Genomic DNA, 17,762 nt, shown 5'->3' with positions numbered 1-17,762 from the left:
CAGCGTAGGGGCTGCAGGGTAATGAGGTACTGGAATGTGGCCGCAGGCTCTGGGGTTGCTTATGCTGAAGGAAAACAAACAAAAGGCAGGATGCTAGCTGCAATCCAGCTTGCTTCGAAGAATGACCACTACCTGCGACTAGCGTCAGGCTTCACACCGTGTCAGGATGGCTTTGTCCCCTCACAGCAAGTAGTGAGGCTTTAAAAACGAGGCTTGGGGTCCTAAAAATGAGGGTTTGGACCCCAGAAAGGAGGCTTTAAATCCTCAAAAATAATGAACGTTTGGGCCCTACAATGAGGCTTTCAGCCCTTCCAATTAGGCTTTAGGCCTGAAAGAGTTAGACCCCCAAATGAATTTCTGGACCATAAAAATTAGTATTTGGACACCCAATGTGCGGCTTTGGCCCTTAGAAATGAGTCCTTGTACGCCCCAAATAACCTTTGGACCATGAACCTGAGGATTTTCTTTTTAAGTGGGGGCTTAGACCCTACAAATGAGCATTTGGGCTGTCAAAATGAGGCTCGAGACCCTTAAAATGAGGAGAGGGATCCTACAAATGAGGCTTTGGGCCCTACAAATGAGACATGCAGGGAGAAATTGTGGCTGTAAAGATGAGGCTTTGGACCCTAAAAATTAAGATTTGGACCCTAGAAATGAGGTTTAGAACCCTAAAAATGAGGCATTGGACCCCGCAAATGAGACTTTGGAATCTCAAAATTTGGGACTAGAAACAAAAGACAAGAATTTGGACAATAAAATGAGATTTTGGACTCTAAAAGAAAGATCGGGGTCTTATAAACGAGGCTTTGGAGGCTCCAAATAAAGCTCTGGACCCTAAACCCGGTCCTTCATTCCCTAACAAGAGGGTTTAGACCCTACATATCAGTATTTGGCCACTCAAAATGAGGCTTTGGGCTGGGAAATCAGCTTGTGTCCTATAATAAGGATTTGAACCCTATAAATGCAGCTGTGGATCCTAATAACGAGGGATTGGGCCAGATAAATGGGAACTTTGACTCTCACCATCCCAGTAAACTAAAACTGAGGCTTTGGGCTCTAAAAATGAGGCTTGGTACCCTAAAATGAGGGCTAAGGCCCTACCAATGAAGCTTTGGATTCTAAAAATGAAGATTTTGATCTGAAACTGACTCTCTGAGCCTTAAAAATGAGGCTGGGGACAAAGAATGCCCCAAGCCTGTCAGTGTTTAAGAGGCATTTGGACAGTGCCCTCCTTAACATGCTTTAACTTTGTCAGCCCTGAATTGGTCAGGTAGTTGGACTAGATGATTGTTGTAGGTCCCTTGCAACTGAAATAGTCTATGCTGTTCTAGTCTAAAAAAATGAGGCTATGGGAGCTAAACTGAGGGTTTGGACCCTAAAAATGAAGCTTTGGACATTCAAAATCAGAACCTGGGGCATTAAAAGTGATGCTTTGGGCCCTTAAAAAGTCTTTGCACCTTTGAAGTGGGGTTCAGAACTTACAAATGAGGGTTTGTATCCCAAAAATGAGGGTTTGGACCTTAAAAATGGCTTTCTGGACCCCCAAAAGGAGGCTTTGAGCCCTAAAAATGAGGCTTGCATCTTGAAAAAGAGTGTTTGGATCTTAAAAATGAGTCTTTAGAGACTAAAATGAGGCTTTGGACCCTGAAAGTAATGGTTTAGGCTGTAAATTGAGGCTTTGGGGCCCTTAAATAGGTTTTTGTGCCTTTAAGATGCAGCTTTGGGCTCTCAAAAGGAGGCTTTGTACCCTAAACATGAGGGTTGGGCCTCAAAAATGATGATTTGGCCCTTAAAAAGGAGGGCTTTTTTACCCAAAGTGTGCACAGACCTTGTAGCCCAAGGGGCAAGACTTGGATGGTATTCATACCTCAACCAGGCATGTCCTTGAGCAGTCTGATGGGCCCTGCTCTGAGCATGGGGCTGGGCTGGAAACTGCTTGATGTCCTGATTTGACGAGCTCAGCTGGACAGGGTGACACTACAGACTCCCCTGTGAGACACATCTCACCCCAACACTGAGCTCCTGGTTCTAGGTAGATCTCTCAAGTTTGGCACTTAAACAACATATTCAAAGATATCCCAGCTCAGGGGGGATGCTGGGTCACACAGCCCGCTGCAGTCCCAGAGAGCTCCAAAGGTCTCGCCTTGGATCGCTGTTTATAGGGTCTCGAGGTGATTGGCTTTGGTCATTATTTTACATTCTGGCCACAATTTGTGCCGAGTCATTCTGATACATAGTTCGGGCAGCAGATGGCCCAGGGGTGGCCAGGGGCTGCCTGGTGCCCTAAAGGCGCTGCACTTCCAACCAAGATAACAGCACAACAGGGGGGTTCCCAAAGCATCCGTGGTTTATCCTGAGGTCTCAGAGTGGCTCAGGGGGCAGCACCACCACACACGTGTGTTTGATTACCTGTTTGGTTCCCGCAGTCCTTGTTGATCAAGATGCTCAGTGATCAAGATTGTTCCTGAGGTTGGGGGCAATCCCAGAGGTAAGAAGTATTCAGTCTTCATTTGTTATTGGCCATTTGTATTTTTTAATATTTGGTTTGTTATTTGTTAATGTTTTGTTGTGGTAGTTCAGCCTTCCAGGCTGAAGGCTCTTCTCTGTAAGAAGGCCAGCAGGCTCTTCTCAGTAAGAATGGTGAATGATCATTTTTTCCTCTGGGGCTACATGCTCCCACTTTAGTGTGGGCTCCATTTGTGTGTGTGAGAGGTCTGGTGAGAAGGCCCTGAGAGGCCGTATGTTTGTCCATCTGGTCCTTGAGGGGTGTTGCACATGGGCTGGAGACAGGGATTTGAAAGCTTCCAGGTCCCAGCCAGGTCCCTCTGCAGCTTTGGACATCTCAGCCCGCGTCTGGGTCCCGTGTTGTTGCCTGAACCCCTTCCAGTCCCTGCGGATCACTGAGGAAGAGGAAGATCACAACATGCGATGGGAACGTTTTTCGTCTCTGCTTGGTTACAGCTGTCCGTGGAGACAGGGGCTACTTGACTTCTCAGCTTGAGCCTGTCCGTGAGCCTTGGGGCGATCCCACAGGTAAGGCCCTTCAGTGAATGAGCATTTACATTTTAATTTTCTGTTCCTGTGAAATTTAGCTTACTACTTTCTTGGCTGATGCTCAGGCACACAGAAGAGCAGAGAGGGAATGGGTCTGGCTCAGTGATGTGCCCCAGGGCGCTCTGCCTTGCTAAACTGTCTTTGACAGCCTCTCCGCCCCTGCACTGCTTCTAGGGCTGGCCACAAAGCCAGCGGGCACATCGGGGTTGAGCTTTGGAGCTGGTGTGAGCTCCAGGGAGTCGTGTCGTGTCTCCTGACAGTTCCATGCCTGGTTAGTGGCCACTGCAGGCACCTGGTAAATGTTTGCAAGATGCTCCTGAGTGGAAGGGAGAGAGGAGTGCTCTGGAGGAATCCTGTGTTTGAATTGCATTCACTGTCATTCAGATCTGAAGAAGTATGTTGAAGTATTTCACGGGAGCTGCTCTGTCCTATGTTCATTTACAGATGTGGCTGCAGGCGATGGTTATCGAGCTTCCTGGCTGGGTTCCAGGGCTGACCCACAGGCAGGTCGCATGGGTACGTCATGGCTTTTCACTTCTTTGAGAGCTGCCAGCTCAAAGTCCGAATGTCAGCCAGGTGCCTCTGCAGGTGTGAGAATACAGACCTGCACGTGCGTGCCGTGACATTACGTGATCCCCTTGCATGTTCTGCTACTCGGTTATGACGATGTAGATCAGAACACGTGATGGTAACCTCTCATGGGTGTTTGCTTGCAGGTGTGGCTGGATGGAGGGCTTTTCCAGCTCCTTGGCTGAATCCTGGGCTGAATCCCAGGTGGCATCCCAGGGGTGAGTAGTCAGTCTTTATTGACTTGACAGAATAAGCGCTCATTTTCCATATTTTATTCATGTGACATTTACCTTCATACTTCCTGTTAATGTCCTCAAAGACAAAAGTATAAAGCTAAAATAGGGAACTATTCCCAAAAGATATCTGCAGTTCCAAAGGAAATCCCAAAAGACTTGGAGAAAGCAGCACCTGGTTAATGTATTTCACTCTGTTAACCGTACAGCTCGGGAAGCTGAGGTTTTTGATTCATGTGTGGACGTGCTGTAGCCTGCACAGCAGGAAGGGATCAGTCAGAGCCTCGCTGCAATGGCACTCGATTTCATGCCTTGCCTGGGCTGATGAGCCACAGAGATGGCCTAGCACAGCGTCTGCTACCCGTTGTGGTTCTGGCTGAGTCCCAGAGGCAGCTGCTGCCCCAGTTGTACCATTACTGGTCAGAGCTGCTTTGTGCAGATGCTGGTATCCAGATGTCAGGAACCAGTGTGTGCTGAATTTGTGTTCAAAATTTGTGTTCAACACAGCCCAGTTTGCGGCTGGGCAAGTTCAAAGCAGGAATGATGTCCCAGGAAATCTTGGCCGCCCTTTCCTAATGTTGGAAGTCAGGTGCAGATGCTGATTCTGCAGGCGTTTGTTTGTGATTGACATTCAGCCTGCAGACTGACAGCTGTGGTAGGATGAGTGTGACTGTTGATGCTGCTCCCGGAGTGTGTGAGGCACGTGCGGAGGAGCTAATTGCTCATGAGCCATGAGAGGGCCAGCACCCTGCCAGTCGCTGGAGGGGAGAGGGCCCTTGGCTTGTGGAGCCAAAGCGCAGGCAGATTTCAATCGCTGGGACCAGCAGGCTTTGCCTGGGCTGCAGGCAGGATTGATCCTCCGGCCGGGATTGGAGCAGCCCAGGCTTCACAGCCTGGTCCAGCCCCTTTGCTCTCCCTGATGTCTGAGGACTCTCGGTGACACCTTGGAGTCAGGGGTGGGTCGCAGCCGGACACCCAGCTTGAGGCCGGACACCTCACTTGAAGGTGGCCTTAAGTGGATTGTTCAGTTAATTCAGTCTTGGGTGGTTTAGCTCTCCATTTCTAGTTGTGTTTCAGAAAACTAGGCTGTGGTTTCCCTCTTGTTTTGGGGGACTTCACTGCCACTTGTCAGAGTGCCCAGAACATGGTTGCAAGAGCTTGGGGTTCAGTCCACCATGTGTGTCTGTTCCCCTTCCCGTGTGCTGGAGTTGGCATGGTGGGATGTGCTGCTCAGAAGGCCTCTTTCCCCAGCTGAGCTGGGTGCGGCTTTTTCCCATCCTCTTTGAGGAAGCAATTTAGCATCATCTTGCAGTTTGCCAAAAATGCAGTACATGTAATGTGAACAAGAAGATCACATGTGCAATTTCCCGTTTTCCCAGCAGGTCAGGTTTTGCTGTCTGTATCGGTAGAGTGAAAAGTGTCATGTGCTTAATTTTTTCTCTGTGAACGTCACATTCTTGGGACTAGATGCACTCCCAAAAGCCCAGGGTTTGTTTCTCAGCTTTACTAATGTATTTGGAGAGTATTGCCTCCTGAAGGTATCATCTTCCTGATGAGGAATGGTTGCTTCTAATTGTCCCGCTTTCTTTCTACAGAGACCAGCCGTGAGACTGTGCAGAAGGAGGCCTTTCAGAAGGGAAGCAGGCACACCGTGCCAGTCTCCGATGAAGAAAGAGAGGCAATGCAAGAGACTGGCGTGCCAGGTAATTGCTGTCCCGTGGTCATCCGGTGTCACCAGTCAGAATCACTGTGTGCCTGCAGGCTCTTCCCCCGGAGCCCGCTCTTGCACATCATGTCAGCAGCCAAACCTGGAAGTGTTAGTGCAGAGAAGGCGTTGTCAAAGAAGCCAGGAGTGGCTCTCTGAGGACGACTGTCGTCTCTGGTGTGTGGAGGTTATTGCCAGCAGCGTACCAGAGAGATGCTCTTAGACCTCTCTGGACGTGGTTAGAGATTGCTCACCTCCTGCCGCACCCAGTTCCCAGGAATTTAGGAACTTTGCCCTTTGGGGCATGAGGCCATTTGAGGGCTACAACCCAGCCCTGCACCACGCTCTCCCGGGGCCAGCCTTCCTGCAATGTGTGCATCGGGGCCGGGGGTGACAAGCAGGTGGCACTGCAGAAGCCAGGCCATAGCCCGTGGGCTGGATCCCATCTTTCAGCCTCTGGGACGTCCTGAAGGGGAGTGCTCAGGAGATGTCCACTTGGGAAAGCAGGAGCATTTCTGCTCTACCCCTGCAGTGCCGTTGGTTGGTTGAACTGCAGGCCCCCAGCACACAGCCCTGGCCTGCAGCCCGGAGGAACAGACAGGTAGTGCTGGTGCAACTGCTCGCTGGCACGTGGGCTCTTCTCCCCGAGAAGTTTAAGCGATCCTTCTTGTCCTCTGGCGCTAAGACACCAGAGCCGAGGCACCAACCCCTGAAAAAAAAATCTCTTGGGCATGTGAAGCACACTGTGAGACTATCCATAGCGCAGGGCACAGTAATGTGTGGCATTGTCCTTTCTCCTGCAGGGGCAGATGCTGGGAGAAGGTCTGAGGCTGCTGATCACGAATTGCTGCGCAAGTACTATATCCCAGTGACCGCAGTAGCCTTGGCTGTGGTGCTGTCTGGGCTAGCTGGATCTTGCGTAGTCATTTCACGGCTGAGGAAGAGAGACCCGTGAGTTGGCTTTTCCCCAGAGTTAGTTATTGCAGCAGTTGGGAATGGGGTATCTGCAGTTAGAGTATCCTGGAGTGCCAAGGCAGTTGCTGGCAGTACTCTGCTGAGATTTCTGCTGTAAGATTTTTTTACCTGGCCTCTTAATTCATATCAATGAGTAGTCTTTTCTGAAACCCATTTCTACAGAAGGAGCCAGGGAGAGGAAGCAGCACTGGGACAAGCTGATACCGACTCTGCCAGGAAAAGCGAAGATCCAACTAGAGATAAAGGCAGAGCAGAGTCAGGAGAAGGAACAAGAAAAGCTGAGGTTGCTCAAGAAAATGGGACTTTCAACAACAGCTCCAGCCCATCACCATGGCCTTTTTTGGCAGAGCTCATGCAGCTGTACAGGAGCGCGAGCGCAGACCCATCACCTCTGCCCGCTTGTCCCAGCTGCTCTTTCAGCGACGATACCTCTTCACTGGACACTTCGATTTCTCTCAGCTCACCTCAGCCTAACCCCTTCTGGTGTCCCTGTCACCAGTTCCAACAGGGATACTGTACCTCAGAAGATGAGTCCTTTTTAGAGTAAATGAAAAACCCATTTTGGCCAAAAGCAGTGCATCCTTGGCTGTTTTGGCCGTTTCCGTCAGGGTATAATGCACACAGCTGGGACCAGCGCTGGATCTGTGAGAGAAGCTGTCAGAGACCTGCGCTCCAGTGAGGGACCTGCGCTCCCTTTGTCCCAGCATCAGCCTGGTTTCCCAGCTGGGGCTGTCAAGAAGGGTTTCACCCACCAGAATGAGGACGTGCTGGTGGGATGTGAGTTGTGAAGGGTTGTCCTTGAGCTGACTGGGGATGCTGCCCTGAATGAGGATGGACTGGGCAGAGAGGGAAGGGGGTGCCAAGAGGAAAGGATGGCCAACTAGCGCTGAGCGCATCAAGGAGGGCTGACGGGGTGGCAGAGGCTGCGGGGCTGGAGCAGTGTTGGGATGATAAATGAGCGGAAAGCTGGAGTGGGGCTGGGTGGGAGAAGGAGTGGAAGGAATGTGATATTGGTAACCAGGCTGGCATTAAAAATGGGACAGAGTATAGCGAAATATTAATAAAACTGTAAAAAGAAATGGGTTAAGCTTTGCAGACTGTCAGCAACGGGGAGGAACACCTTTGGAGTACATCTAAAGTCACGCTGGCCAAATACACAGATCCCGTTAAGGCTGACGTGGAGGCCTGGCTTGCGAGGGTCTTCTTTGAGCATGTCAGATGATGCACAGGACGGACCTCAAACCCAGTCTTACCACAATTCTGCTCTGCAGTTGCGACTGAATGGTACAGCAGCCAGGCAGAACATCGTTCTAGGCTGCCTTGCTGGGCAGTACGAGCACCTCCTCCCAGCGCTCCTCCCCCTGTGCAGAGCAACGAATGGCCAGCCCCAGGGAAGCCCACCACGCCGGGATGTATGATTTTTTTCAAAAGAATCCAGGTACTGAGCAGTCTTGCAGGGAGCCATAAGTGGGAGACAAGTCCTGAAAACTGGGGGTGTGCAAGCGGTGCCCGTGCTGGAGAAAAGGCAAAGGGGGAGAGCGAGGTTCAGGTGTCTCCTGAGAGGGCCTGACTCTGTCCCCTCGGGGCGTGGGTGCTGGGCTTGGGGGGAGAGCTGCGGGTGGCACTCTCTGATGCAGGGATGGTTTTTGTCGGTGTGGTTCAAAGGAGCGATTGGTCAAAAGAGCTGCGCTCCCCTACGTGCTGTCCATCTGGCCTCCTGAGTTCTGTTCAGAGGGACAGCTTGTCCCAACGGGTCAGTGAGAGCCTCCAGGCAGCAGCACTAGCGAGCCTCGGAGAGTGAACGTGGGCGAGCGGAAAAGAAATTGCACGCAAATGTGAAGGGTGGCCGAGAAGGGGGAGCAAAGCCATGATGCTGGGAAAACTGGATTACGGCCGTCCCAGGGTGATAGCAAAGCTGACAGGAGAAAGAGAGGCTCCAGAGTGCATTGATTTGCAATGGCTTTGCAAGGTTCCTTTGTTTCTGCTGAAACCAAGGAAATGTTGCAGCCCCAGGATGTTCGCTCATTTGGAGATGCTAACAAAGTGAGAAAGAACATTTCCTGGCAAGGTCAGACCTCCTGTGAGATCACCAGTAGTGCGCAGGACCCACTAACGTGCAGAATTGTTCCTCCAGGTGTGGATGGCAAGAGAAACGCAAATGCCGCAGACGCTAAGGATTTCCAGAAGTACTGCACAGAAGGTGCCATGGTGGTCTTGGGCTCCGTGCTGCTTGGCATGGTCTTGTGTTGCGTGGTCCGTCTGTGGAGGAAAGGAAGACGGTGAGTTGAGGGGAGTGTCTTTTGCTAAACTTGTGTGTTAGATGGCTGAGATGTATTAGACATGAAGCATTTAGAGGTAAGGTATTCCGGAGCACTGAGTTATTTACTGGCCAGACTCGACTGAGTCGGTTTCTACTGTATCATGTTTCAAGTGACCTCTCAATTCATGGGCATTCTTTTCTGAAACGCCTTCTTTCTGTGGGAATTGTTAGTTAAAAGTGACCCTGCCTGGACAAGAGCAGACCCAGCAACAGACGTAGGCAGAGCAAGGTCAGAAAGTAAAACCAGCAAGGGATGAGAGGGCCATAGAAAGTGAGACCTGCAAGAGTGCCATCTCCCTACCATGCCCAGCTTTGGTCCCCTCGGTCTGCAGGGTCAGGTCTCCTTCCCGGCACATGTAGAGCAGGCTGGTCAGGATGGCCAGGGCCGAGAGGAGACGAGCCGTGGGCAGGCGAGCAGAGCCCCAGCCGAGGGGTGCAGGGCGTCCCGTTTTCTGCACGAGCTCTCCGTGCCCACAGCTCCCACGTGCAGCCGGGTGCCCGCACCCCACAGCGCACCCAGCGCTGCCCCGCACCCTCGCACCCACCCGGCACCACAGACACACTGGGGCCTCAGCAGCCCCTTCTCTCCACAGGCACCTTGCCGCAGCGCAGTTTGGGGGTGTCCTGCCCCAGTCCTGGCCCTGACCTGTGTGGTTTGGGGTTTCTTGCCCCTGTCCAGGCACTGACTCGTGGGGTTTGGGGCTCTCTAGCCCTGCCATGGCTGTGACCCACGGGGTTTGGGCTTTCCCTGCACCGGTCCTGGCCCTGACCCGTGGGGTTTGGGGTGCCCTGTCCCTGTCTGGTCCATGACCTGCAGGGTTTGCAGTTGTCCTGCCCCTGTCCTAGACCTGACCCGAGGGGTCTGGGGGTCCCTTGCCCCTTTCCTGACCCTGGACCACACAGTCCATAGCTTCCTGTTTAGGGCCTGAACACAGTCCTTGGAGCATGGCAGGATGAAACCTCAATTTCTGTATGTCCAAAACAAAATACATCCAAAAGTTTGTTACTTTATGTACAACTTCGGTTTCTATATGCTCAAATAAAAATACATCCAAAAAGTTGTTACTTTCTGTACACCAATTTTTAAAAATCTTTTTTTCCAAATTGGCAGTGAATTTTAAACCTGATTTTTCACCTATTTTACTACCAACCACCTGTTGCCCCCCCCTCATCCCCAACAGGATTTTTACCAACAGATCCAAGATTTGTGTCTTGTTTGGCAGAATTTGGGCCAAAAATGAGGATGAAAACCTGGTGCTGGGGAGCCAGGAGTTGCACTCTTCTGGGACTGGCATGGGGCCTGCACTGAGGCTTTGCTGCTTGACTTGTAATTAAAGCTCTGAAATTTAAGGACAATCTTTTAACCGCTCGCTGCCCACCACCGAACATTAATTTTACTGTTTTTCAACAGCAAACCCCAGCAGTTTTAAGTCAGAGCTGACCCCAGTTGTCAGAGCAGGGCTGCAGGCTATTAGTTAAAGAAAAAACAGCCTCTAGGGATATGTGTATATAGCTGTGTCTGTATATACACACGCCCCTCCAGGCATTTTTTCTTTTAAGATCCTCCTCTGTGTAAGTGTATACACATACACACACCTACAGTTTTTATTCTTTAACTATATATCCTACTACCTACTCTGTGTATGTCTATATGTACATATGTGTTTATATATGTATGTGTGTGTGTATATCTCTATACATATATATATTTGAAGTAATTCTGGGAAAAAATAATTTTATTATTTCTTTGCAATTTCTTTCTAGCTCTCTTTCCAGTCATCAGAGCAGCCTCTCCCCTTCCTCAGGGCTGTCTTCAAGCACATCACATGCAGTAAGTCCTATTTGCATTTCAACAGCTGTTTGGCATAATCATCAGATAAACTGACCCTCTCTTAATGCTCATTGTGTCCCAATACAGGAAGAACTGAAAGGAGCCTTATCTCAGGGAAGAAGGACTGCCAGCCCTCTCTCTTGTGGTAAAAAAAAATCTTTCCCACTTGTGATTTTTACTAAATCAGGAATAGCTATCACAGAGGCTGGCCAGTCACACAACTGCAGAGGAAACTTTCATGCCAGAAAGGGGGGGATGAACTAAAGAAGAAATTTCTTGTAACAAATGCATTAAAGAAAAAAAATTTACAAAAATATCTTCAGAAGTGGCTGTCTGAGACTGCTCCAAAACACGGACTGTTAGCAGCCTCTACTGGAGAGGTTAGCTGGCAAAATGCAGGTGATGGAGTGATACATGTCATGACCAATGCCTCATGACAGATGGCTTTACAGTTTACCATGTGGCATTGTTGTCACCTGTGTATTTAATGCATTTGAGAGAGCAAGGCAAATGGTAGTGAACACAGTGCTCTGGATGAGGGTTGCACAAACAAGTGTCAGAGACGCTGCCTTATTCTGTCCTGGGGTACTTGTGTACAATCCCAGTTGGGGGGTGCAGATAGGTCCCCGCCTTTCTTTATGCCTGTAGTTTGGTTTGTCATGCTCCATCCCTACTGGGTATGCAACTTAAAAATTCACACTTGCCCAACTGTCCTTCTTTTCTGTTGTCAGAGTTGTTTTGGCTTCTGTGTGTTGATGACACTGTTTTGCAGGTGTGATCGGCTTACGGCTGAGGCACTGTGTTGTGCTGGATTCAAACCGGGAACTCCTTCGTCCTCCTGTGGTCCTGTCCTACATCTGGTCTGTGATTGAGTTGACCACGTTGACTCTGTTGTGGGGCACTACAGTTTAAATCTTTTAAATTGCACAAGTGCATTGAGGAAATCACTGTAGCGGTGTCCTGTCTTTTGTAAACAAATGCTGTCTTTTGGAAGGATGTAGGAGTTTATTTAACAGAACAAGTACTAGCTTAAAGGAGCGTACAAGCAAAGGGGAAGAAATAATGCAACGGAGTGAGATTCAAATTACTAGGGTATAATGTTGTGATGATATAGTGGTTTGAATTGAACCCATAATAATTTTCTTTGAATACTTAAAAATCACAAGCATGCAACTTAGTTGCTTGCTTGGTATATAGATAATGCCTATCTTTTGCATGTGCTGCCGTTACTTAAAAGATTGTTGTCTGGGGTTTTTCTGTTTGGTTTGTGTGTTTTTTCTTTCCCCCACTGTGCTTTATTTGCTCTGTGATTGTCATTCTTTTTGTCTCCTTTCTAGCACACCAGTGTTGAGAACACAACTTTGCTCCAGCCCTCAAGAACCTTTTCAACTGCTTCAACCTCAGCCCCTAGCAGCACCTCTTTGGTTGTCAGCATGGCAAGCAGTATGAACACTGCAAACAGCCTTGGCCTGAGTGTTACCAGTGTGTCTCTAGCAGGTGCTACCACAGGGTCAGCTCCCTTGGTGTCTTCAGGTTTGCAATATTAACTGGCAGAGGAGTTCTTTTTTTTTTCTAAAAATTGAGTAAATTGATAAATAGAAATGAATGGTGGTGTAGATATTTCTTGTTAGTAAGAGTTGTCTCTGTACTTCAGGGGTTTTCTTCATTAAAAGGTAGTAGGGTATTAGTTAAAGAAAAAATTGTCTGTAGGGGTGTGTGTATATATCTACACATGCACAGACATATATATATATGACACCCCCCCCCCCCCCCCCCGGCATTTTTTTCCTTTTAATATCCTACTCTGTGAGTGTTTGTGCATACACCTACAATTTTTATTCTTTAATATCGTCCTATGTACTCTGTGACCGTGTGTGTATATATGTGTGTACATACATATATTTAAAATAGTGTGGGTGGGGTTTTTTTGGAAGCCACTTGGAACTTCCTTGGCTATTGAAACCCTTCTTGGTCTTAGTGCAGTGCTTCACTTTGTTTTATTTGTAGCTCCCTGGTCTAGATGTGATTTTTGTAGTTTCAGAATATTACTGTCTTTGCAGTACAGTACTACTGCAGGGTGTAGTATTCTGTACAAGGAGGTGTCAGACTGCAGGTGACAGAAGATCATAACAGTCTCACATAAAAATCAAGTACTTGAATTGTTAGTTCAGTAAGACTGTGTTGTGGGTTTTGGGGTTTTTTTTCCCCAAAACCCTAAAAGCTAATCCTGGAATTTGATTTTGAATTTAATATAAAAGTTGATCCTTGCAAGTCCCCAGCCCAACTATCTGCATTAAAAAAAACACATTGTCAGCTCCTAAGCTTGAAAAGAACAGCAGAGCTGATTACAGGTATGCAAGGGAAAAGGATAAAAATCCTGCAGCAGTGTATTTCAGCAGTCCGTAGGCATAAAATTAAGCTCTGGACTAAGCAGCCACAGCTGAGTTTGGTAAAACAACTGACCAAAATGTCCATTGTTCTTTGCATAATACTTGGCTTCAGCCTTTATCATCTCAGCTTGGTTCAGATAAGGCATCCCATCTCCTTCAGGTTTTTTTCTCTGGGTCAGGTTGTTGCTTTTCTCCTTTTAGCTGCGTTATGTTTTTATCACTGCAACTTCCTTGAACCTAGCTTACAGAAGTGTTCTATCACAGTATTCCTCAAGCAACCAAGAAACCAAATGTGAAAGCAACTCTGAAATCTAATGGTAGACAATATTAATGCTTTTATGATAACAAAATTGTACACTATCCAAATATTTCTGAACTTTGAAAAGTCTGAATTTTGCTTCTACTTCTTTTTTGTATTGCGTCTTAGTCTGTTTTACTTCATCTCAAAGCAAATCCAGTCTTTGTACCACTGCTAATACTGTCTATTATTGCATTTTTCTCTGGGAACAGAAAAAAACCATGTTGTCTGCTCTGTGGTGTCATATTAGGAGTCTGTGCTGTGAGTAAATGCTTGCTTTGGAATTTTAAAGCCATGAGTGAGACTCTTAATTTTCAGTGTGAATTTATTTGCTTCAAATACACAAAAGCTCACTCTTTCAAAAGAAAAAGAAAAAAGCTTGCAGATTTGCGTGCTGTTTTCCTTTTCTGATGTGGATGCAGTATGTCCAATGGAACTTTACAGCAGGGTCAAGTGTGAGGGCTTGCAAGGTGCGTGGTCCCATAAGCTGCTTCTCTTAGCCTTTATTTTCAAACACGAGAAGGCACTGTGCTGTGATGCCCATTTTAAACCATATGAATCCCAGACTACTAAATTGCAGTCCTTATTTAGCTGGGCTCTAGGCATCCATGTTTTCATCGGGCAAGTTATGAAAAGAGAATGCCTGTTGGCAAGGACTGGGAAAGTTTCATTGATGTGGTTACTGGAGTTTGAACAGTGCTGTCTAGATGAATGTCAGGGTCTGCTTCTTTCAGATGCGGGAGAAGTTTCTGTGATAGGAGAAAAAGTGCTTTGCCAGCTCGTGTTGTCACCTGCCCACCTTACCAGCTACAGCCCTTGTCCTGACCCGCTGTCAGTGAGGGCTCTGTGGAGGTCCTGACACTGTCACCCTTCGGTATCATAGGGAAGAAATACCAAGTTACTGGAGTGTCGTGACTGGTGGCTGAAAGCTGCTGTATGTGATCATCCCTGCTGGGGGGATGATCTATGTGTAGGTAGTATCTCTGGGGCATCTCCAGTTCATGTCTGGAGAAAGCCTTTGTTCAGTGCTGTTTTCTGCTCTGCGTCGTAGGCAGATCTCTTTTTTTTGGCATGGTGGAGGAGGCACTTAAGTAGTATTAATTCCCAAGATATCAAGTGTTTCAACTTTTCTCTTGCTCTCACTGGGACTTGGAGTGGTGCAGCACCTCTAGAAAGTAGGCTCTTTCCTGATTCGCAGACTAACATCTGGATTGACTTTTAAGTGCTTTGAAGTGTTACCTGAAAGCGCTTCCAGCTTCCAAATGTACCTGCTGAATGGGGTAAATCCCCATTAACTTCAGATCCTTAGTCTTGTATACAAAAGAAAGGCGGTTGCTTAGTTAGGACTGGGTTTTACCCAGTGTAAGCCTGTCTCTCTCCATGAGAAGGTAGCTAATGCTTTTTAGTGCACCTTTTAAGTGTTGCTTTTCTTTGCAGCTGTACAGGGAGGTGCAGGCCCTGGACACTAGCTCTTGATCTGCGAGAGCAATTGCTTTCTGCTCGACTGGCATGCATGCAGTGTAGTGTCGTGTGCCTTTGACTTTACATCCCAAAGGTAGCAGTGTTAATGTAGTGGACAGGGCTTGCACAGCACAGACTCTGTGTCTGCTCCTTGTGTAGGACACGCTACTGTGTCTTCCTTTCCTTCTGGAATTTGTAGAGCCTCCCTGCCTCTCAAGAGTAAGTCTCAATTTGTTGACCCAAGTAGTCCAGGTCCAGAGGTGGTAGAGTACTGGCTATGTTGGAGAGCTTACCGTGATGAGTTCTAGGCACAGGTTATGCTTTTTGTTTGATGGGAATGATGAACCTGAGGGACTTCAGCCCCTTAGGAGCCAATTTGAAGTGCTCTACTTGAAAGTCTGTTCTACACATCCTCTTAGTCATGAGTACATCAGGATACTTCAGTTAATTTTTTGGATTAGAGAAAGATTCACAGTTGTTCTGCATTTTATAGCTTTTTATTAATGAATGGCATTAAAAAGTATATGCCATTTGCTTTCATCCTCCATCACCTGTTTCTGTTAAGGAAGTGTTGTGCTGGGTTGCTTGTCAAGAGCAGTTTTGGAGCAAAAATAAGAGGACATCCCCTCTCATCCCTTTCTCCTCTTAGGCAAGTGACTGCTCTTGCTGATGGCAGAGGGCTTGAAGCTTTCTGCATGTATTTGCCAGAGCCAGGCCTGTAGAATGGGGGGGAATGGCAGGGGGGAGCATGTCTCCAACTTGCTCAGATGCCTTTGTAGTTCTCTGAATTAAAGTGGGAAATTCTTATCTAGAACTGGTAAATCTAATTCAGCAGGTGTGAGACTTGCACAGCTGTTTCCCACCTATTAAGCCTGCAGGCAAGACTTCACCTCACATCTGGAGTAGGACAGTGTGGCCTTGCCTGCTCGAAGTGTGTGTCACAGATGCGGGCAGCTGTGGATGCAACATCAGGAGGTTGTGGAGGCGAAGGATGAGGATGTGTTTCTGGTTAGGACTCTGTACAGAGGGGAAGGGGAAACTCCCTGGCTGCATCCACGCCTCTCGCATGTCTGCTGCCATGCGTACCGCTGGGTGTATTCCAGTAGGCTACAAGTTTTGTGGTGTTCAGTCTCACTTGGTATGGTGACAGCAGTTGGCACATGGATGTAGCTGGCATAAGGTCCTCTTTTCCCCTCCTGTTTGAATGCTTGTTTAGCTGTAATGCAGTGGTACTTTAAAGAGGGCTTAAAAAAGCCCTACGGTTTGTAACTTGGTGTTGTGGTGTGCAGGAAGGAAAAACATAGACATGGTGGGGTTCAATCTGCGTAAAAGAGTTGTCTGGGGTAGAATTCTTACACAGAACCAACCTTGTGTCCAATAAATAGAGATGAGATGACAGGACATTTTGCAAATTGCAAATTCCTACATAGACACACACCACCCCGCCCCCCCCCCCCCCGCCCCCGACTATTTGCCAAAGATCCTTTTTTAGCTGAGGTTTCAGATGTAGATTTTGTGAAAGCAAAATGTACTCTTTTATGCAATCTCATGGCATAACTGAATGGTGCTAGAATGTTTTGTTTGGACTGGAAGCTTGCTGTAGCTTCCCATGTAGCGGTGGAACATGGTGTCGCTTAGGTTGCGGGATTCCTAGTCTGTTTTCGTGGCTGGGGGAAGTGCTAAAAGTGCCAGCTACAGAGAGTAAGGTGTGCTTGTGTGAGAATATTTGAGTGGAGAACTTCAAAATTGTTTAAGAGCCTGACCTATCTGAGCAGCAAAGTGACTAGTGATTATTATGGTTATACTTGCTTACAGCTAGCCTGTTGAACAGCAAAATGCACTTGGTGGCAGCTGGGACAGTAATTTCTCTCACATCATCAACTATTGCAGCTTGGCAGGTAGCTAGATGGGGTGTGAGCTTGATGGAGCCCTGCTTTCCTGGACATGGTTGAACACCTGCCTCGATGGGAAGTAGTAAATTAATTCCTTATTTTGCTTTGCTTGCGTGCGTGGCTTTTGCTTTACCTGTTAAACTGTCTTTATCTCAGCCCACAAGTTTTCTCACTTTCACCCCTCTGATTCTCTCCCCTATCCCACTGTGAGGGTGGTGAGTGAGCAGCTGCGTGGTGCTTAGTTGCTGCTGGGGTTAAACCACGACAGAGCTCATGGAGGAAACCAGTGCGACATTCTTTCCTCTGCCTGCTGCCACGTACTAGCTCATGGTGTGTTTCCTTAGGGGCTTGTGGAAGATGGAACAAAGCTGCTCCTGATCTGAAATGGCTTGTGATCTTTGCTTCTCTGGCAGAGCTGGGGCCTGCTGAGCATGAAGGTTCTGGCTGTGCACCATCAGTGGAGCTGACGGCCTCAGAGGAGGAGGGCAGCAGTGTATGGAATTGAAGCTGCTGTTCCAGTAGCATCCATGGGATTTGTCTGCATTGCACCCTAGCAGTGGGGAAGCTTCAGTGTTGTGGAGAATATGAGTAGATAGTTCCTCCTTGAGAAAATACTGGACATCAAGCAGCAGCACTGCAGAAGTAAAGCATCCATCTTCCTCACTGTGTTGTATGTCCCCCTCTGTTTGACATGTATTTGATGGGTGAGCTTCTACGAGCACATCATCACAGCGGGGATGGGGCTAGGTTCCTCCCTGTTTTACGGTATCAGAGCCCAGAGGTTCCTGGGTGAAAAGCCCCTCTGTGCCTGCTATGGACGGAAGCAGAAAATAGGAGGAAGTGGAATTTTGCGGTTGACTTCTGGGAAACACTAGCTGGTGAGTAGCTTGAGGCTGTAGGAGACCCTTTACACAGGAGTGATGTAGGGCTCAACAAGCAGTTCTTTTTATAGTACTGGGAGCTATTGTATGAAAGGCATCCCAGTGAAACAGTGATCATGTAACTGATAACTGTAATGATGCATGAAGAGCAA

General features: G+C 48.0%; 2 protein-coding genes across 4 annotated transcripts; both read left to right on the top strand.

Moving 5' to 3' along the window:
- Nucleotides 1–2,469: 2,469 nt before the first annotated feature.
- Nucleotides 2,470–7,084, top strand: LOC126037055 (uncharacterized). Its single transcript, XM_049797283.1, has 6 exons — nt 2,470–3,033; nt 3,499–3,570; nt 3,771–3,842; nt 5,453–5,560; nt 6,366–6,513; nt 6,700–7,084. The coding sequence occupies exons 2-6, from the start codon at nt 3,567–3,569 to the stop codon at nt 7,082–7,084; spliced, it is 717 nt and encodes a 238-aa protein (XP_049653240.1). The 5' UTR covers nt 2,470–3,033; nt 3,499–3,566.
- A 243-nt stretch (nt 7,085–7,327) lies between these two features.
- On the top strand, nt 7,328–17,335 carry LOC126037056 (uncharacterized). 3 transcript variants are annotated; one of them, XM_049797286.1, is made up of 7 exons: nt 7,328–7,975; nt 8,672–8,816; nt 10,622–10,688; nt 10,776–10,833; nt 11,461–11,548; nt 12,026–12,221; nt 17,143–17,335. In XM_049797286.1, exons 1-6 carry the CDS (start codon nt 7,915–7,917, stop codon nt 12,135–12,137), a joined length of 531 nt encoding a protein of 176 aa, XP_049653243.1. In that variant the 5' UTR covers nt 7,328–7,914; the 3' UTR covers nt 12,138–12,221; nt 17,143–17,335. The 3 variants fall into 3 exon arrangements, with proteins under 3 accessions (XP_049653243.1, XP_049653241.1, XP_049653242.1); XM_049797284.1 differs by having other exon boundaries at nt 7,328–8,816; nt 17,143–17,334; XM_049797285.1 differs by lacking the exon at nt 17,143–17,335 and having other exon boundaries at nt 7,328–8,816; nt 12,026–12,236.
- Nucleotides 17,336–17,762: the final 427 nt, after the last annotated feature.

Source organism: Accipiter gentilis, unplaced genomic scaffold (genome assembly GCF_929443795.1).
Source record: "Accipiter gentilis unplaced genomic scaffold, bAccGen1.1, whole genome shotgun sequence".
NCBI classification, from domain to species: domain Eukaryota; kingdom Metazoa; phylum Chordata; class Aves; order Accipitriformes; family Accipitridae; genus Astur; species Astur gentilis.
Note: the sequence above shows the minus strand (reverse complement) of the source record. Positions and strands in the feature narration are given on the sequence as shown.